The 22,481-nt window shown below is 39.7% G+C and overlaps 1 protein-coding gene across 1 annotated transcript in view; it reads left to right on the top strand.

Moving 5' to 3' along the window:
- Window positions 1–22,481, top strand: part of LOC306760935 (calsyntenin-2-like) — a gene marked incomplete at both ends in the record, with an annotated part of 361,417 nt that overhangs the window by 259,005 nt on the left and 79,931 nt on the right. Inside the window, 3 exons of the mRNA XM_079246988.1 lie at window positions 6,851–7,036; window positions 8,664–8,921; window positions 12,492–12,613. Coding sequence (XP_079103114.1) covers window positions 6,851–7,036; window positions 8,664–8,921; window positions 12,492–12,613 — 566 coding nt within the window. The remainder of the gene's footprint in view (window positions 1–6,850; window positions 7,037–8,663; window positions 8,922–12,491; window positions 12,614–22,481) is intronic.

Here is a 22,481-nt window from a genome sequence, read left to right as displayed (position 1 = left end):
AAAAGCTTTACTGGTAAAATCAGGAGTCATTTTTCAATATTGTCCACATGAATTTTGCATCAAACAACTATGTTCTATGCAAGATAACAGATAAAAGTCTCTGTGTGTGTACCCAAAAACAAATTCACACTTTTTTACTGAAGAAATGCTCTTCCAATAAAAAAAAAAACAAACCCTTCCATAAAAAAAGAGATGGATATAGCCAGAGTTGACATAGCTTTACTGGATCACAAGACTACATAAAGAAATCCGTGATGAGCTGGAGTCGGATCAACTGTGGCTCCGGTGTTTCAGCGGGTTAGAGCTTCGGTTCAGCCTGCTTGTGTCTGCCATATTGAAATGTCCCAGAGGGATATATCTGATGTAGAATGTGGGTTACTGAAAGGTTTCCAGTTTTACTGGTTGCATTCAGTAGTCTAACATTTGTTTTGAAGGAATTTCTGAGAGCAGGAACTTCCCGTCTCACCAGCAAATGAAAAGATATCAGCAGATGGTTAGCTTAACCAGCAAATGGTTAGCCTAACAAGCAAATGGTTAGCTTAACCAGCAAATGGTTAGCCTAACCAGCAAACGGTTAGCTTAACCAGCAAACGGTTAGCATAACAAGCAAATGGTTAGCTTAACCACCAAACGGTTAACTTAACAAGCTAACGGTTAGCTTAACAAGCAAACCGTTAGCTTAATCATGCCATTAAAAATCAATCATTTCTCACCAAGCTCTGGCATCGGTAACAGGAGAGTTAGACTGCATTATTTACCCCTTGTCTAGACTTAGTCGGGTTTTGTCAAACTGTTGAAGTCTAGACATGTCAAGCTATCCTTCCTGGTCTATCTAGAAAAATAATTCAGTTCACACAACCTCATTTTCCACAAAAAATCCATCACCGCTCATGTGATGATGCACTCACCACATGAGTGCATCCATGCTGGTCATTTTATTGTTGCAGCTAGAGAAGTTTGGAAACCTAAAACCAGGGGTGGGCAACTCTGGTATTCAAGGACTGCAGTCCTGTAAGTGTGAGGAGTTTCCCTGCTGCAACACAGCTGACACAAATCAATGGGTAATTAGCAGATTAGCGCAGAGTTTTATGTTAAGCTCTGCAAAAGTCTGATTTGTATCAGGTGTGTTGCAGCAGGGAAACTCTCAACACTAGCAGGACTGCGGCCCTCGAGGACTGGAGTTTACCACACCTGCTACAGCCCTGGTTAATTATGTCCACTTGCAGAAGCATAGTTAGATTTAACAAATCTTCTCTTTGGTCTGAGGTTTTTGAAGGAATCATATTGATGCAGTATCTCGATGCTTTTGTGTGGAGGTCAGGTCAAATCAACCCTGTTGCACATGGGCAAGGTCTTAATCAAACACTTAGATTAATTTTCATTCATTAACAAAACCAATTCTTGCAGTTTAACAGCTAAAATCTTTTATTTCTTTTTTTTAATAAACATTTCTTAGAATTTTTAAAGACTTGCCATGACAGAGGCTTACTACATATACATTTTCTTCCTTTTTATGTTTGTTTATTAACTATTCCAGCAGCTTTCCCATAGGTGTTGGATGTTTGGTTTCTCAGTGCTGCGTTTGTGTTGAAGACTTCAGTGCTTTAATGATGATAGAGTTACCAAACAGTCCATACCAACCTCTGGGCTTTGCCTTGCTACCTCTCTTTACAAAATCATACTTAATCATTTGGATTTTACTCTTGTAACATATCTGCTGCCTTACGATGGATTGGCAAGCTGTCCAGGGTGGACCCAGCATCTCGCCTGATGATTGCTGGGATAGGCTCAAGGCTCAACTCTGCAACCCTTAACTGGATCAAGCAGTATAGTAAATGAAAAAAGAAATGAATATTTTTGCCTCTTAGAGTCAGGTTTAATGTTTTTTTTCTTAATGTTTTATTTGAAATATATCACCAAAACTTTCACTACAGACTGTTTCTAGGAGTTTAACAGCTAACTGACACATTACCACCACCAAGTGGTGAAAAGTTGCATTAATACTGAGTTTCTCGTGAATTGTTCATTATGTCCTGCGGCCCTCGTGGCCCACAGGTGCAATGCTGAACCTTTTTGTGGGCCTTTGGGTGGCACTTGAAGCCCAAACATGGGCTGTGACCCCGTGTCCTAGAACTGTGGTCTTTTCATCTTTTTACTGTTTAAACCCGAAAAAAATTGACATTGTCATCTAAGTCGTTGCCAACAGCTTTTCTTTTCTTTCCTTTTCTTTTTTTTCATCAAATAACTGGTCAGATAGAGTATATCCAATATTATACTTGTATCAGTTGAATACACAAAAACTTTGCTTCTGTTTTTTATTCGTTTTTTTCTTTGTTTTATCTTTTTTTCTTCAGTTTGTCTGTCTTTTTATTGGTGCTCCCAATGATTGTCAGCTTAGCTTTCTTGTTGTGATTCTATACAGGCGTAGCTGCTGATTGTTGGTTTTACTGCCATGACTGAATAGCAGTTGCTTTCTATCTGTGGTATAATCATCTCTCTTTCTATACTCTTCATTCTCCTTTATCTTTTGTTCACACACTCTTACATTTCATGTAAAATGAGCTATGAACACATTTTAAAATAAAGTATGATAGGAAAGTATCTGTGCTTTGCCTCTTTTCGCAAAGCAAGATTGTTCAGCACAATATGGTGGTCAGACCATCAAGGTTAAACAATGGATAAATGAGCAAAAACACCTGTTACATATTCGCAAAAACGCCAGCATTTCCTTATCAGTCAAATGGAAATGGTGAGAAGCAAAATAAATTAAACAGTCTTTCTTACTCCGAATTGGTCACGTCTACGAACCATGTACAGCTGCTATGTGCTGAACATAATGTCCTACATAAACCTGCAGGGGATGAACTAAAAAACTATATTTACATACCCTTTACTCAGTAATATAACAGATCATCACACAAAATAAAAAATAAGTTCAGGGTTTTTCGAAAAGTATTTGCATTGAATGTATTCACCAATAGAAAAATGAAAAGCATTGAAATAATAACAATGACTTTAATGCATGAAGGCAAGGACCCCAATTAAGCTGAACAGCCATGATCCCTCAGATAGCAACTGCACCACAAACCATTCATCAATAACTAATGTAACCTCTTGGTAGGCGGTCTGGACTTATATAACATCTTTTAACAATGACTGGATTGAGCTAAAGCACCTTATAATGCAGTTCCCATTCATTCATCAGAATAGAAACCCAAAGTGATTCTTATAAATAAGCATGTAATGTAGAGATTCAGCATTTTGTTTCCTCTGAAAGTAAATGGGGTCATGTGGGGGGGTAAGATGATTTCCCACTGTCAAAGGGACTCTGTATAAGATCACAGTATCCTCTGACTGGAAGAGAAATATCCACCTATTGAGCCAAAGCTGCTTCATGGATTAGACAATACATGGAAAAAGAAAATATCGCAATGAGGAATTCAGTTTACAAATGTCAATCAAATCTTTACTGTACAAGAAAAAGGTTAATGTCCAGAGTTGGTATTGATCCTTCTGGGACATCTGGGATGCACTGGATAATCAAGACATACAGTATTTGAGTTTCTTTGCCTTTATTCTGTGAACAGATATGAATGCAATGTTGTGGGTTTTTGGGAAACAACATCTTCAGTTGTGTGTTGGAAAAAGTTTATGTGACATGAATTGTAAAATGTTGAGTTAAACCAATTAATTATGATGTGGAAATAATTATAGTTTAAATAAATGTAACCATTAATGCAGTCGTCCTATGCAACTTTCTGACCTGTGTTTCTGACTGGCTTTGACACATACTGACATCTATGATGAACATTCATGGAGCTGTTGTTGCCCTGTAGCATCTCACAACTGAGAAACTGCTCTTCACAGCTTTTTATTCCATCCCAGAGCATCACTTTCCAGCAACATATTGCTCTACAACACCTGGTCAAATGCTAGCAGCTGCATATCAACACAGTGGCTGTTTTGAACTTGATCTGTGGCAGATTCAGCAAAGACATCGATGAGGACATCATCGTAAGAAGCAAGGAAAACTCAACTCAACTCAGCTTTTATTTATAGAGCACTTTGACACCATGCCAGTTGAAAGAAAGAGCTGAACATAGCATAAAGTGAAAAAGTCCAAATAAAAGAGAGATGTGCAAAAAGAAATCAGAAACAATAACAACAATAGAATTAACAATAAAGAGAAGAAAAAAAGAGTGAAAGGAATAGAACAAAATATAAGTTAAAAGTCATTATCAGACTGACTTTTACCAGCTTGAGACGGCTCAGAGAAGAGAGGAAGCAAGCTGGAAGCTGAATTATAGCTTTCATTAGTTGGTGCCTCAGTGAAGAAAAGTCAGTTGTTGGACTTAAATAATCTGAGACTACAGTAATGAAATACAAATAATAATAATAATAATAATAATAATAATAAATGTTATTTATTTGGCGCTTGTCATTAATTCAAAGACCCTTTACAAGATAAGAGAAGAAAAGAAGCAACTCATACAAATCTAAAGTAAAATAAGTAAAAAAATAAATAAAAATTAGTAAATAAATAAAAACTACATAAAAGCGATAAGCAAAAAATAAAGAGGACATAAGTTGTTAATGCCAAGCCAAAACAGGTTAGTTTTTAGATTGGATTATAATGTGGCTGGGGCTGTGGCATCTCATATGTATCATGGACAGGAGTTCCTGAGGGTGGGGGCAGAGTGATGGTCTCGAATGACCAGGACTGAGAAATACTTTCTAAGAGACAGTCAGGAGGTTGACATCAGCAGAACAAAGGGTACAGGCAGGGGTGTAGGGGTACCTGGTTAGGTGTAAGGGACCTGGTTACATAGTGGTTTGTGGGTGAGTGGGAGGATTTCAGATATAATGTGGTATGGGATTGGGAGCCAATGAAAGTTTTGGTGGACAGGGATGATATGGTCTCTGTAATGGCTATTGGTGAGGAGGCGGGTGGTAGACCTGTGAATGTATTGAAGTCTATTGAGGGCTTGGTGGTGGTGCCATAGAGGATGCTGTAGATGATGATTTCAGAAGAGAAGTAAGAAATTTTTAGTGGGAGGGAAAGCAGATAAATGTGGAAAAACATGGTTCAGAACAAAGCAACTGATTTCTTGCGGGACTTCTGAGGATCTCTGGTACATAGATTTTCACCGCTGTCATCCTTTCCCTGTTCCTGACAGGAAACCTAGAAATCATCACATTGGAAGATATGGAGACATAACAAACACAATATGTGATCAATTAAAGGCTGAGTTCTAGTTCTCCACTGCTGTCTAACCCCTAAATGTTCATCAGTCTTTCCTGAGTGCAATCCGAGCCTTTCTTACATTTATTTATGCAGCCTACATCCTCAGCTCATTACACCTCATTTATCCTTCCATGGTCCCAGGCTCCTTCCCATGCATCCTTAACCAGACCCTGCCCCATCCTCCCTCGCTCTCAAGATGTGAAGCCGGCCACGTAGCGTTAAAGACAAGTCACTGACAGGTCATTTCGCCCCCAGTTGTCTATGGACTACGGTATCACCAAAGCACCTGCTATGTGCTTCTTTTTAACCTGCTTAATCGTGCAGCTTTACTTCTGTCAGTGTGACTGAGCAAAAATGGAGGGCAGGAAAATTACTTATATTGTAAGGCATATATTGTAAAATTAAGACAATATTCTAGCATCTTATCTGATTATTCATCAGATTATTCGAGTTGATAGTTGTTCAGCTATTGGTCTTTGGAAATGGCGCACAGGAACAGATTCTACATAAGGAAATTAGAGGACATGGCCATAAATACAACAAACAGACTGCAGCAAGGAAGAAATATGTGTGACAGAAAAAAATAAGGAGGGATAAATCAGCAAACCTTTTTTATGCTTGTGGCCTTTTCCAAAATGTGTGTGGTTTTTTTTTTTTTTCCTTTGCACTGCTTTAGCGTGCACCATTGTTTGTGCCTATTTTCATCACAACTGCTGAAAGTCTCACAGTAACGGTGCTGCAGCAGCAGGAGGAGCTAAGTCACATGCAGTATGTGTGTTTGAGGAGGACATAGAGAATGTGTGAGAACTTGGGAGTTTTAAAAGGAACGATTTTTTTGTCAGTGTCAGCGATATTCGTTGATGGATTGACCGACTGCAGCTTGTCTGAGCAGCACGGATGGGATAGTATGTTTGAGAGTTGGCAATCCAGAGGTGCCATAAGTAGTCTGAAAGGGCGGGCTTTGCCATTGATGACACAAGCGTGCTGCTGGAAATGTGATGTGACAAGCATCCCACCAAGCCATTGTTGGAAATTTGCGCCAACAGCATTTATAGATCAACACTGTGCTAAAGTCATAAATGCGTTTAAACGTTGACCATTATTTTGCACTTCATTGTCTAGTTAACTCCGAGGTAGACTGCAGATTTGAACACAAGTTCACACCATAAAGACGGAGACAAATGATTGGAAATCGACAACACCACCGCCTCGCAAAATAATAGCCTGTCCAGACTGAACAACACAATTCACAGCTGACAGAACGGTGACAGCATAATGACTATTGCTGCTAATGCAGGTACGCCACTTCTCTCCAACAACAATGCGGCAATTTCATTAGCTACATTCTGCCAGGAGGATATTGAATTGTGATAATAGAAATACCAGTGATGGTAAGAAATTGAAATTGCTGTCTTGTTTTGATGGCATTCTAAATGAACAAAATGAGGCAGAAAATGTGCAAATAACAAAATAAGCAACTGAGCTTATGAAAATCATATAGCATTACAGCGTATTATCCACATCTGGGTGACATTTCCCTTCAAAATGAACAGAAAATCTCTTACACGCATTGCTAACACAATGGTATCATCTCTCTTTTTTTAGGTTGGAATAAAAGAGTGGACTATGAGCCTGGAACAGGCAGCAAGCAGCTGTTTCCCAAGATGCAGTTGGAGACCTGTGGTGAGCCCCTGTCCTCAGCGAGAACCACAGTGGAGCTACAGACCAGCCACATCGGGAAGGGCTGCGACCGAGAGACCTACTCTGAGAAGTCTCTACAGAAACTTTGTGGTTAGTCTCATTTCTGCTGTGTTTTAAAAATCCTCATCATCATGCTTGTGTGCATGCAGGAGATGAGCAGAAAGCATGAAAGTTAGAGCAGTAAATCAGAAGCTACAAACATTACTGGAGTCCACGCTCTGAGTTCCAGGGTCAGACGTGGCCTGAGGTGTCTTTTCCTTGCCTTTATAAAATTACCATCTAAAGGCTGTGGGCCTGTGCTTGTGTCCCTGGTAAACCCCACTGCTAAATGAAGGCACCAGAATGGCAAGTTAAAGCTGTGTCACTAATGATGTGACAGAGCGAGGGCATTAGCCGCCCCAGATGCAACCACGCTTTCTCCTCAGTGACTGATGAACAGCTGAGCCACTGTGTCAGTGCCCAGAGCACTGGCGAAGCAGCCACCCACACCCCACAGCCAGCAGGGGGGCTGGACTCATCATCTTTGACTAACAGCCTTCACAAGCCACATTCCAGCTCATCTGAATGCATCACACCCACTGCCTGCCTCCCTTTGGCTCCCAGTCCATGCATGGTTTACCACTAAAGAGTCCTTTTCAGGCACCTCATAATCGTTATCTGATTGCAAACAGAATAAATTGTAATTGCTTTTTTAAAGCACAATCAATTTGGGATAATGTACAGAGACATCGGGCAAAGAGGCGGTTGCAGCTGGGTGCTGCAGAAGTCGATCCAAATTTATTTACTAAGGGAATCTAATTACTGAATTCAAAACGGCGACAGTGCCATGAGTATGCAGTAGAGAGAAGCGGCTTTACAGATGGGAGAAAAACACCAATTAATGTGCTAATGTTGTGTTATTAGCAGAAATGAACAGATGTATGTAGCATTTGTTTGCTTGGACAAGGGAGACACGGTGAATTCAAATAGTGGTAATTTTCTGTGTTTCCGCATCTCTTTGGTTCATTAGCATCCATGAGCAGTTAGAAATGTTTCAGAAAGTGGGTTTAATGGCTTTGAAGGCATTTTTCACTGTCACAAAAGAAAGACAGAGACAGATTGGTACTGGCATGTCAAATATGTCCAGGCATTAGATGAGCAGTGTGACAAAAATAACGTTTATCAAGGTGACAGCTTGGAAACACTGATTGTCTGGGACTCAACATTCTGGGGTTATTGTAGAAGGGGGGAATGATGGAGATGCTTGCAAAGGGAATGGAACGGCTCAATGGCGTGTAGTAATGTCAGGATTTGTGGGAATCATGTAACTAAAGTGTCAGCTGTAAACCATTCATGTGTGGGGTTGATACCTTCCATGCCTGTCCTCGTCCCCAAGCGCTAGCGGCATCTTTTCTTTTTGTGTAACCATGGCGCTTGGTCAATATGTCCCCTCTGTTTCCATAGAGGCACATTACAGCTACAGGGCATGAGCTATGTTTGGGATTTATGGACAATGACTCACATCTCTCTTCTCTGAAAGTTAGTTTCATTTGCTGTAAATCAATACTCACATCTTCTATCCATCTCAACCCATTGATTACATATTAAGCCCTGCCATCTGTCTTACATATAAGTGATCACAGCCAAGGTTACGGCAATATACACTGCAGCTTTTATGATTGTTATTGACACATCTTCTGTTGCTCTTCTTATTTGTTCCCGTGGTGATGACCCCAAGGTGCCTCATCTGGCAGCACTGACCTTCTGCCTGCCCCCAGCGCTGCCACCAATTGGACAGCTTCGCTTGTGTCTGACAACGGGAGAGACAGCGACTTGATCTTCAGGTTTGATGGTCGGCAGGCTGCCAAGATCCCAGACTGGGTGGTGCCCCAGAATCTGACAGACCAGTTCACCATAGCGACGTGGATGAAGCACGGGCCCAGCCCTGGGCTCAGAGCTGAGAAGGAGACGCTGCTCTGTAACTCCGACAAAACTGGTGAGTCATTCGTCATTTCTGAACTTTTCTGTGTGCAAATCCCAAGAGGAGACCAAAATAAACAATGGATTAATTCTACCCATCCAGGTTATTCAGCTGTAGCACAGATCTCCGCAGACATCCAGTCAGTGGACCATTCTGGGAAAAAATTGTAGCAGTTTCTGGCTGAAACTAGACCCCATCAATACACTTTCTACAACTGTGTGAGCAACATTTGCTACAAAGCGCCCCACTTTCCAAAGCAAATGACTGATTGGGTCTTAGAGTCAAAATTCAGCCCGTTGTTCTGTATTGTAGATCTGTATTGTTACTGTATGTAGCTCCTGGCATTTCTCAAGTGATCAACTTCTTAATATAGATGGTAAAATCCTCTGACCAGCTGATTTCTGGATCTGACATAAGAACCTGATAGAATAACCTTCATCCACAACATCACAGATAAATGTTGTTGTACTGTGACCAAAGGTGTAAAATGTGCGATTTAACCTTTTAATATGAGCACAATACCAAAAGGGAGAGCAGCCATTGCACGCTAATTGTTTTCACATCATAGCATGTTAATTTATCTTGCTTTATCCTGGAATCAGTAGGCTGTTTGCTTGAAATAACCATCTAAAATCGATGAGTTTCATGCAGTTTGTGTGATGGCATCTAATTTAAATGTTCATTGTCACACGTGTTTTTTTTTTCTATTTGCGTCCAGGTAATCATTGACAATTAAGAAGCTACAAAACCTTGAGTCCAGAAAGACAGGCGACAGGAGAGATGGGTTGATGGTGCAGCAATGCACTGTTTTTAATTCTGTATGGATTGAGGAGTTCAAGGCCAACAAATGACAGAATATCAGTTTATAATGAAAACAGGTTCCTGCTCACCTCCCACAGTAATCCTTCTATGCACACATTTGTTGCATGCTAGATTACACTCCTCCTCTGAAAAGTACCCAAGTAATTGAGCACCTAATTACTTTGGGCATTTGGGTACTTAAAGCCTGGTTTCCACCAGTGGGTGCAGGGCAGAGTGAAGAAGGTTGGGGGGATTTGGATGCATTTTGTTTCCACATATGAAAACTGTTGATGATGAAAAAAGGTGCCATACAGCAATGGCGTTCCACTATTACATGCTGCAGCTGAGGCATCTGTCATAATCCAGCTGACAGTCCCCCTCGCAGGTAAGAGTACCCCAGTTTCCATGGAGTCTATGTGCGCTGTGTTCTTGATGCGCCACGGTTCCGTTCCAACACACATTCACACCTGGAGCATTGCAGCGGCAGAGCGTCTGTTGGTGCAGTCTGCACATCTGCATCTGTGAAACTACATGTTCTTTTAAAAGGTATATCACTTAATGGCTCTTTACAGACAATCTAACTGACTGAATGCATAGTCTGCATTGAAATGAACATATTTAAATGTGTATAAGCTCCAAAAACTGTTGATATTTCAAGTCACACTTACTGCTTTCTGCTGCTGTCCTTGTAAAGAGGGTCCAAGTGTCCAATAAAATCTTGTGATTCTCCACTTCCAAGATAAACATCTATCTATAAAAAAGAAAAAGAAGACACTGTGACCCTTTCACTTCTAACCTGGACTCACTGCCAAAGACGTAATATTTACAGAGTCTACCAATTACAAATATTTTACATTTACCGGATGTTTTACACTGCTGCTGTGTCTGATTTCCTGCCTGGCTCTTTCTGAGCCTGTGTTAGCAGGTTGAAACAACGCAATGGCTTCGCGTTCAGTTAATAGTTAAGCTTTAAGCACACTAATATCATCCAAAGACACACAGGTGACAACTGCTTTCTTGACTGAACTCACATCACACAACCAGAATCAGCTGTGAGTGAGCGTCTTTTATTGGACACGCCCACACCACATTAGTTTGGTCACACACACTTGGGCCAGCAGGCCTCCAATCAGCAAAACAGAACACAAATTCCCTTCACAGAAAAATAATCATAATAAATGAATGAACATGTTTAAATAAGCATAAAAGAATAATTGAGAGCACCGATCAACACCCCTACTTGATCTCATATTATACCAAAAAAAGGAACTGTATGAGGGCAATCAACAAGAAAAGGAAAGAAAAAAAACAACATAAAAATAAAACTTTACTCATGTCCAAACATAAATCTGGCAAACTTGTCCAGCTTCAGTTTGGTTGCAGGTTTAGTTAGCAGATCTGCTACCATCTTTTCAGTTGGACAATACTCCAAAAGCACTTTCCCACCATTCATAGTTAATCTGATGAAGTGATACTTTATATCAACATGTTTACATCTCTGTCTACTTACAGGATTTCTGGCTAAGACAATAGTACCTTGGTTGTCCTCATACACTTTTGGTAGTGCATATAGATGTTTGTCCATACTCTCTAGAAGTTGTGCTAGGTACAGACACTCTTGGATGGTTGCAGCCAAAGCTATATACTCTGCCTCACAAGTGGATAGTGCGACAGTAGGCTGCTTCTTTGTTTTCCATGACACTAGGGGACCATCTTTGGTTAAGCTTATACAATAACCAGAGGTACTTCTGTCTTCATTAGCAGCCCAATCTGAATCACTATATGCTTGGATTCCCAGGCTCTCACTTTTTCTGTAGCACAACTCTGTTACTTGTACCTTTGGGATATCTCAATACATGTTTTACTCTACCCCATTGCTGTTCTGAAATGTGCTTTGTCAAGAAGAGACCTAGTGAGTATATTTGATGGAGAGGTGCGACACAGTGTTTCTGGGATGCGCCTGACATGCACGGTGAGGCGCCCAGTGCGAATCACCTCATTGACTCAAACGGCCACTGTTAGCTCCAAAGGATGTGGCGTGCACCTGCACCCGGTGGAAATTTGGCTGCAGAAATGCAACATTACAGTTAACCTGTCTGTCACATTCCGACTCCATCCACACCCGCTGGTGGAAATGAGGCTTAATTTGTATAACTCCTTTAGCTTTAATCATGTAATACATGCAACAAGAAAAAATGGGAAGAAAATTTTAACATTTTAATTTGAAGCCTTTATTTGGCCTTAAACAAAAAAGATTTAGAGTTCAATGCACAAAATTGTGGGAGTATTTGCCATTTTAGGTGTACCTGCGGTCCATTTATATAGGTTTGAATGCATCTTATTGAGAATTTCTGAAATTTAAAAGACATAAAATATGCCAGGCAGAAAAAAGCATCAGTGAAGTGAAGTTGATGCAGCAAAAGTCAAACAGGCAATGTTCTTGTCATTGATTAACTGTCACAAATACTGCATAGAGTATGTGCATATGTAGCCAAAAAGACCTAAACATCATCAGTTATCTCTTTTTCCTCGCTAATTATGTGCATAATAAACGAGTGCTTATACTCCTGCAGCCTTACAAATGCTGCAGCATTTTGCTCCCTTTTAAAAGTTCCTGAGGAAAATTGTGGAAAGTATGTTTGACAGCTGGCCTCATTCAGAAAAGTGCAGCTGTCCCAGTTTTCTGTGGTTTCACAAAACCAGATGACAAACTGATGTTACCTGACAGTTGTGAGTAGGTGTGATTTGGTCCCTGATGGCTACTGTTCTGTCTTACACCTGCAGAGATGAATCGCCATCACTACTCGCTGTATGTCCATAATTGTCGCCTGGTTTTCCTGCTGAGAAGAGACTTCACCCAGGTGGACACCTTCAGGCCAGCAGAGTTCCACTGGAAACTGGAGCAGGTAGGCAGCTGATTCCAGGACATACACGACAAACGGAGAATCCTGTTTATCTTCAGCTTGCCTTTGTGGATTTATTAAATAGGGTCTTACACACCCACATAGAGAGGACTGAAGCTGGTGTCCTGGATTAAACACGTTTTATACATCTTGTGGGATATGTTTTGCTTAGATTAATCCATGTTGACCTTCGTTTGACACTAACGATGCAATTTTTAACCACTTAAGTCAAGACTCGGACTAAACTGTAAATAAATCAGAATCCATTTATCTGTCAATAAATAAAACCTAGCTGGGACGAGTAGACATCAACTAATACTATAATACCCAATTTGCCATTCATGACTCTCTAAGGGCTTGAAGGAGCCAACTGGAGGTGTTAAAGGCTTTGAATGAGTTTGTAAGGTTCTGCATAATGGTGAATAAAATTTACTAAGATATTAAAAAGTCGTTAGGAAGATTAAAAAAACAAAAATGGTTGCAAGATGTGCATAAAAGTCTAAAAGGTTCAGGATTGTAACCATGGCAACAGCTGACTGATGCATTTTAAATTGAAACAGTAAACAAAGTGTTTCTCTAGTTTCTGTGACACATTATGATCATTTAATATATGGCAAAGCGTCGAAACGGAAGGCATTTTCTATCTCATTGGAACTTGGTTTAAGCATTAGAAGTGTCATTTTTGAGGGCTAGCACCTTAACCTGTTATCATATTAACACATTAAATAATGTTGTTATTTTATTTGACGTCTTCTGGCGTCTTTGACAGAGAACATTCAGATTCGAAAAGATGCCTATGTCAGCCAATGAGAGAAGAAAAAGGAAAAAGAAGACTAGTCTGTCAAATCAAACCCATGTAACTGGGCATAAAAACTGTCTTTTTTTATGGGAAACTGCACACAAAGCACAGAGTGAAATATAGTTTGTTTAGTTTATTTATTTTATTTAAGTAAATGCAGTTTTATGGATGTGGATATCAGTTTTGGAGGTAAGACAGCAAAGGTACGAAGTATTTTATGACTGTGAAGTATAAATTTGGCCTTGTTTTACACCTGCTTCAGTGAGTCTTGGCCATAGCGAGATCAAATTTACAGGTTTGCCATCTGTGAGATGTAAGCATCACTGAAGGTGCTGTTTGTCCAGCTACATGCCGTCCGGTCGACACTGGGATCCATCAGTTCTGCAAACATATTTTTCCCAAATTTGTTTACCTGATCTTTTGCTTGTTTATGGTCTTAACTGTGTTTGTTGATCATAGAAATTGTTTTAATATGGTTTCTGAGATTCTGGACTTTCTATAGATACAGTGCAAGTCTATAAGTTACATTCCAGAGCAGATGTTAAATGTTAACCCCTTAGTCTCCAGTGTCAAAGGGAGGATGCAAGAGATTAAGCAAAACATTTAAGCTAAGGAGGTGAAGTTAGAGAATTTATGGACAAACTATCTTGATAATGTACCAGTAAATGTGTGTGGATGGAAGTTATTGAGCATTTTGGGAAGATTTATTTCACCTCTCTCCAGACATGCAGCGATTCTAATCCTGCTTTCTGTCTCTTCACCTGATGGCTGGAAAGTCATCAGATATTGTTTCACAAGTTTAAAGCTTCACACAGCTTTAAACTTATTTTGCTGACTAGTTACATTTTAATAAGTAAATCTTGATGTTTTTACCCTTTATGTCTGAAATAATTGCTTTTACGACATTAATATTAAAGGAACAGAACCTTTTTTTAACTGTTAAAGAAAAAATGCTCTTGAAAGATGTTTATTTTTTGAGTTTAAGAACTAAAAGTTACTGCATTTTGTTTACATAAGTACTTTTAAGGGAAAATGGACTTTTTGCAGGTAACGTGATTATTCGCACATATTTCAAAATTTCAAGCTATTTAGCGCAATTAAAAGTTTTAACCGTTGCCCAGCAGTAGCCAATTTACATCATGGAATTAAAGGCAATAATGTTAAATGATTCAGATTAGGGTAAAAGTAAATGCCAGTACACATTTAGTGCAGTGGCTGCAGGGTTGAGCAGAGGGCGGGTCAAGGTGCCTGATCGCACATGGCAGGACTTACTTGGTGACATGGTCAGCACAGCAGCTGTTTGACAGATGGAGAGTGATACAGATACAGAGTACCTAAGTGCCTTTTAAGGTTAAAGACCTTTCCCCTCCAGAATCCCCTCAAGTAAATACTGCTGTCCTGCAGCCATCTGCAACCATCACTCAGCCATATGATGATCAGTGGGGAAACAAATACAGTCCAGTGTTCCTGCTACGGCCGTCAAAAGCCGAAATCTGGACAATCTCAGCAAAATGCGATGGAAAGACATGCAGTATGAAACTTGCTAAAAAAAGAAAAAGTCTGATCAGAAGTTTACATCCATCCATGTGTTTAAGGTGGTGGGCTTTCCTGGCCTGCAGGGTGAGAGCACACTCTTTCTTCGGCTTCAACAGCTGTTGCAAGGTGAAAAAACTTCAATTTATTAGAACTAGTAAGTGATGTTTTGAGCTATTTTTAAGTGAAGATGGTCTCTTCTTCTTTTCTAATTGAAAAAAAATCTCAACCAGCACTGGTGGTTTTCATGCCAATACAGTCATAAATGGTTAATTGCAACTAAAAAACAAAAAACTGAATCTGCCAAATCTTATATTAAATCATTTAAGTGCATCTATCAGAAATGGAAAATTCCAAATACTGTCAAACAAAGACGGTCACAAAATTCTACATTTCCACCAAGTGGTCAGTTGTGGTTGGTTAGAGGTTGAAATATTCCCTAAATATATCTTTTTCTTTTCTGTTTAAACATTAGTTAGAGATTTAAAATAGTCTGATTTATTCATCAAGCAAAAGGAGACACTGGCTCTCTTACTCACTCAAGTTCATGTATGAGCTTCTGTATGTGTGTGTGTGTGTTGTATTAACAGAGCAGCAGCTGTCTTTTGATCAAGGATGCTGTCTAAAAGTCAGACAGGTCACCTCGACTCACAAGACCCCATACTCATACCCAGTAAGGACATTTGATTCAGGCAGAGACACAGCTGAGCCCGCACATCCAGATGGAGCACCCTGGGCTAATTTGATCAGACACATCACTAGTCTTGATTGGGGGAAGAACATGAAAGAGGTCATACATCAGCCCTCTGACAGAAAATAATGTGTGTGAGTCATCGACTCCAGGAAGACGTATAAATATAATGGTTTGCGTCTAATTTGGCTCCATGTTTTCTCCTTTTTTTCATTTATTGTAGCGAAATCAGTGTTTATGGATGTCTAAAAAAGCAAAAAAAGGTTCATTTTTTGAGTTGTCAGAAAAGAAATACCACAGATAGATTGGAATAAAGCATTGCTCAGCTTAATTCATTTTACATAAAGGTTCTTTTATTAACTTGGAGCAGCCAACTTCAAGTCTGCCATGTATAATTTCCAGTAAATAGTTCAACAATACTATAAAAAAAAAAAAAAAAACCTTCAAATGAGAACAAAACCAAGTCCATGCTCAATTGAGCCTCCATAAAATTAATTAAATACAATTCTGTTTTGATTTGAATGCCAACCACTGTGCTGTCAGTTCACATGTGACGGCAAAAAAGTAGTTATGGAGCCCCCCCTCTGATGTGTCAGGAAAACCCATTCTTGTTTCCAGAACATCACCGCCTGTCAATTTGTCATCGCCTGTGGTGTCTTTGACACACACAGAAGGTGTCCTTTGGTCAAACTTGCTGTAGATAAAGTGTAACTTGACAGCTGACTCAAAAGCTGAGGCTACCCCAGCGTTATGATCATTACCAAAGCAGGTACTAGGTCTTGAGTTGACTTCAGGTTTTACATTTGCATTTGCATTTGAGACCTGCTGTGAATCAACAACTTGGAAGTAAATTAAACTAAAAGTAAGTTTATATGAAAAAAGAGAGAAAATTATTCCTCACAGGATTATATGATCCCCCAGCAACCAGGCCATAGTTCTAAGATTTCCTTAGACGGTATGGAAATGCACCCAAGGCAGGGCACATACATGATCCATAGTGGTGCAACACCAGAATCATGGTTTGGATCTTGGTTTTACGGTCATGGTTCAACTATTTTTGGAAGAAATGCAAAAATACAGCCGCTTAACTGTGACAGTAACATGTTTAATTACATCATAAATGAGAATCGCTTGAAGTCAATCTACAATAAAACATTCTTAACCTTTTATTGTTCGTCCAATGAGAGTGTGTTTCCACCCACATATGTGGATATAAGTCTCCAAGGACTGTGCTGGCACCACATTTGTCACAGGTAGCATAATTCCTCCTCTTTTTATGGCCCCGTCCTCTTCCCTCCTATTAGAAGTTGTGTCTGAAAAACAGGGTTTCTAGAAGAAACTTTCATTAAGTCGCTATCTCCTTTCACCTTGTCGCCACTTACTCCTCAACAGCTCATGTCTGTTAAACAAAATGAACTCCTGAATGCCTCTGACGCAGAAAAGCCTTCCATAGAAGAGTCTCCTCATCTCCCTTCATTGGCTTATCACAGAATTCAAATGAATTTCTCATACAATCCAATCAGGCATTGTGAGTTGCATAATGACTGGGAAGGGCTGCAGATATAAGTTCTACCTGCTGAAATAAAACTGAATGTACTATCGCTGAATAACAGACACAGTTTGAGTTAGCAAAGCTTTATGAACACGGGTCCATTGTATTCAATGTCAGTCTTTTTTTTTTTTTTTTACATATTCTTTTCTTTCTCTGCTGTGTACGTTATTACGAGATGAGTCCAGAGGTTTCCGTCATGGAGAGGATTTGCTTTTAGCTTGTATTCAACACGACTGAGCCCTCTGGAAGAGTTTGTGCACGCAGCAGTACATGCATTCGATCTTTCCAACAACCTCCATCAGCTGTTCCTTAAAACTATCTGTTCAACCTGTCATCAGAAAAAATGCAAAAGCAACAATTTTATGCTTTTTGGTGTTAACCACGCCCACCTTACATGTCCTACCCTTCAGAAAACAATTTTCAGAGCCCCACGAGAAACAATATTCTGCTCAGCTAATGCGACGAGAACAACCGCAAGATATCCCCAACCAATTCAATTCAATTCAACTTGATTTAACCACAATTTAACCACAACAGTGGGAACAAAATGAAGTGATTTTGACATATTTTATTTCTTTGTTCTGGCCTCAGAAACAGGAAAAACGTTGTAGCTTCTTGTTGAAAATGTTACTGTTGGAGCAAAATAAAAGATCTATCAATTGTCAAGTGTGATCGATTCAAATAACATTACAATGCTGCAACTGTGCACAAATTTCCAAATGTGATCATAATACAATGTCCAAATTAATATTTTAGAATAAAAGTAAAATTAGGTTTCATTACTGTAAAGTTTCTGTTGAGTTCAGTAATATGACCCCCACTGAGACAAATATAAAAAGCTCATTTTACAGTTCAAACAGAGTCTATTATTGGCTGACAGGTTGGTAGAAAAAAAAACAGCAAAAAGAGAAAATCCATAAGAAGCCACCTGGAGAAACAGACAAACAGAAAAGAGAAAGACACGTAAAAGAAAAAAATAACTGGGATAATTGAGCTCTAAATGGCTTTTGCAGCAGGAATCTAAATTGACTGTAAAGAGGACATCAGAACTGCCGCCTGGCAAAATAAAAAGCAATCAACATGCTGTGGAGACTTTCTCTGATTTTACAAGCCACTGTGGGAACGCAACATTTAATCAGTGACCATCCAGTCTCCTTTCATGATAATTTCACAAAACGCTGTAAGGATACACAGTTCATTTATTTGTGTCCACCAGCACAAAAATCCAAACAGAAAGGTGATGCAGCAGTTTCTAATCATTAGATTAACCTTTTATGCTATATTTTTTCTGCAATTTTCCATAAAACTGTGCGAAAGCTCATTTATTCTCAATACAAAAGACAAATACCCAGACTGAAGAGGAGGAAGAAAAAGACAACAAGGACAACAACTGTGTGGTGGGAGCTTTGGACCAAAGGCTGTGCAAGGATCTCATGCATCTGATGGTTACAAGCACCTTTGCAGTTGTGCATTACAGCTGTCTGAACCAGTATCTGAAACCAACATTAAAACCATTGACCGTATATAAAGAGATGGACGGAGCCTCTGTGACGTCACCCATAGGTTTCTGAAGAGCTGAATTGAAGATGGTTCCTACCATACGTGGGCATACGTGAGCTTCATGGTGGATGATTGTAATCGAGCGAACTCTCGAGCGAGCTTTCTGTAGCTATGAGCTAACTAAGCTAACCTGGAGATAACAGGAGATAATAGGAGCTAACCAGCTAACGGAGGTAAGCGGGCTAACGTCACGTTGTTAACCAGCTAAAAGCCACGTATGTTCTACATTCTTATTACTTGAAGCGTTAGGTCTAGTACCTGTCAATCAAAAGGACACGCCCCTAAATATGCCAAACTTCGAGATTATATTACTTTTAAATGGGCGAGTTAGAAAAACAATTCACTCCCCCCACAGTTGTCATGAAGGTAAACCTGACCTATTAAACCTAAAATGGATTTTTGAACCAGGCTGTAAACATGTTTATTTCTGCCGTGAAGTTGGTCTTTTTTAACATGGGAGTCTATGGGGATTTGCTCTGTTTTGGAGCTCCTAGCGGATGAAGGGGGAACTGCAGTTTTATGCACTTCCGCATAGGCTTCACTTTTTACCACCAAAGGCTCCATCCATCTTTCATATACGGTCAATGGTCAAAATGTAAAAATAAACTGCACTGCCCACTAGTGGATGAATTCATTCATTCATTCATTCATTCATTTTCGGAAACGCTTAATCCAATTCAGGGTCACGGGGAAGCTGGAGCCTATCCTAGCTGGCTTTGGGCGACAGGCAGGGTACACCCTGGACAGCTCGACAGTCAATCGCAGGGCGTGGATGAATTCAACCGAACATGTATGCCATATATGGACACATATGTTGACATCACTTGAAAAGAGCATGCTTATTATGTATTTAAGGAAGCATAAATTTGTTTCATATGTCATAAAGGCTTTCAAGGTGTAAACCCACCAGATATTGTGGGGGCAGTGTTTAGGTATATAGCTGACTCACAACCAGCAAAAGGAAAAAACTGGACAAGAAGATGAGCAGGAGGAAAATTATGCAGAAACTGCCAAATAAAAAGAACTTAGGAAGAGACAGAAGAAGGTGAACAGAACAGCAAAAAAACCTTTTGGTTTTATTCTTCTTATTCTTCCTGAGGTATTCTTGGACTGTTATATATGGTTTAGCAGGTGTACATTGTAGCTTCCAACTGCTTTCAAACCATGGAAATTAACTGAATTCAGCACCTCCTACTAGTGGAAGAACTAATTTAACAACCACGGCAACCTAAAAGACATGAAATGTTGAAAGGCGGCAACATATGATTTCAGTGCTTTAAACAGATTATGTATATACGTTTATACCTATTACGTATGTAATGGAGCCTTACTGGGCCTTTACATTTACCATATACCATTGCTTAAAAACTCAAAATTAAATAACTTACTGTCTTCACAGAAATAAAAGGTTGAAATTTAGTCTTTGTTTGCAATATACTGCATGCGTTGGAAAACATGATAAAGCCACCAAACAGAAGCTTTCTGCAAACACAAAAACCACACTCCAGCAGGCATGAATAACTTTAGAATTTAAAAATCTAGCGAGGTTCGTTTTCCAGCTGTGCACAGCACGGAAACACTCCAGCTTCCCCGAGTCAGACTTGAGTAAATCAGATTGATTTCACATTTGTGTCTATTGAAAGAAGCCTTGATGCAACACCAAGAAATTATTAGAGAATGTTTCCAATACATCATCTCTTCTGGTTTGTCTGCTCATTAAAATATACAAATATTGATCACAAACTACTTAAAAATCTATTTTCTTGGACAAAAACTGTAAAAAGAGCTGTTTCCTGTATGTATATTAAGCCATGTATGAAACCGTATGCTTTTTATTGGTACAGTACATTTCTGTTTGGTTAAATTACATTTAATCTACCTGTAATTTGCTGCGAAAAGCCTTTGTAAATCTAAACTGGTTAAAAGTCAAAAAGAGTTTAAAGATCATGGAGCAAACTGCCAAAGTAAATTGTTTCTGATCCTAATTTCAGCAGTTTTCCATCACATTTAGTCCTCAGTTCCCTCAGCTTCATAGAACGATGAAAATTAAAAAGCAAATTTAAATGCATGTGCCAGCATCTATTGTGCACATCAAATCATATGATGTATGCTCAGTCATGGCAATGAGAGTTGGAAAACAGGATGCCATTATCTCTCCCCTTACTTTCCTTCTAACTGGCCCAGGCTCATTGTCAAAGCAAACACCTCCTTTGAACACTGAGCATCTGGTATGTTTAAAAATCGCTGATATGCTGCTGTTGACTGCTGTCATCCCAAAACTCCTTGTTAGTATATTATTGGGATGATTTGGGACCACCTTACCAGATGAATTTATGTTGTTCTTCAAACATATGGATGTTTGCAAGAAGCACGGGGACATCTGGCATACGTACAGCTTCGATACACATTGGTTTCTTCGCAGGCTTGGACCCTCCTTGAGGAATACAAACTGATCACACGCCTCTAATGCTTGAAAAATTCTCTATAAATAAAGTTTGATTTGATTGTGGTATCAGCAGCAAACAAATGGAAACAAATTTAGCAACTTTTTCTAATATGAGTTTTCCAATGTGGCCCCTAGTGGAATCCTCAGGTAACATGCATAGCAAACCAGCAACTATGCTAACAGTTATGGGCTTCACACACGAGTGGGAGGCGAAGGGGGGGGGTTGTTACATAGCTTATTTTCTATTCCATTTCCTCTGGAAGTTGCCTGATGAGGTGAAAATCACCGTCCTGGCAAGAATGATGACAGGCAAGATTCACACACGTGGAATTTCACCCTCGTTCACGTAGGTGTGCACATGGTGACTTGTGATGCCACCATAGACTGTATATAAAGATACAGTCTATGGTGGCTTGATTAACATCAAGCCAACTCCGAGCTTTCTGTAGCTAAGAGCTAACAGGAGATAACCTGCTAACGAAGGTAAGTGGGCTAAAGCTAAGTTGTGCTGTTAAGTGGCTAAACGTAGGCTCTACGTTCTTCTTACTTAAAGCCGGAGATTGGTACCCGTCAATCAAAAGGACATGCCCCCTAAATATGCCGAACTTCGAGATTAAGTTACTTTTAAACGGGCGAGTTAGAAAAAAATTCACTCCCCCCACAGTTGTCATGAAGGTAAACCTGACCTATGAAACCGAAATTGGATTTTTGAACCAGGCTGTAAACATCTTTATTTCTGCTGTGAAGTTGGCCTTTTTAACATGGGAGTCTATGGGGATTTGCTTTGTTTCGGAGCCAGCCCCTAGTGGATGAAGGGGGAACTGCAGTTTTATGCACTTCCGCATAGGCTTCACCGCCGCAGGTTGCCGCTTGGATGCAACACAAGAGATTTAAAAAATGTTTAACTTTTGTTGCTGCAGCATGGTGCTACAACCAATCAGCGAGGATTTCCTTTACTCATCAAGTAAGATGGATTTTGCAAGATCGGCCTCTAAAATAAATGATGAAATAAAATGATGATATTCACCAGGATGTTTCAATGTTTTTTAAAATAGGATGAACACAATACCATAACCAATCAAATTTCTCGTAGACAAGCGATCTGAGCGCATGATGTGCTGCTGTTCTTTGCATCTCGTATGCTGGGTCTCACCTGGGTGGCAATGAATTGTGCCTGTCGGCATCATTTGTCGCTCCTCCGTGTTGAGCCTGTTATGATCCCAGCAGAGCCGGCTGCAGAGCCCGGTTAAGATGTGAATATATTTTTGGCCTTGGAGCCAGGTCGTTAAT

This window comes from Telmatherina bonti (assembly GCF_933228915.1).
Source record: "Telmatherina bonti genome assembly, chromosome: 9".
Taxonomy (NCBI): domain Eukaryota; kingdom Metazoa; phylum Chordata; class Actinopteri; order Atheriniformes; family Telmatherinidae; genus Telmatherina; species Telmatherina bonti.
This window is presented reverse-complemented; position numbering and strand designations above follow the sequence as displayed.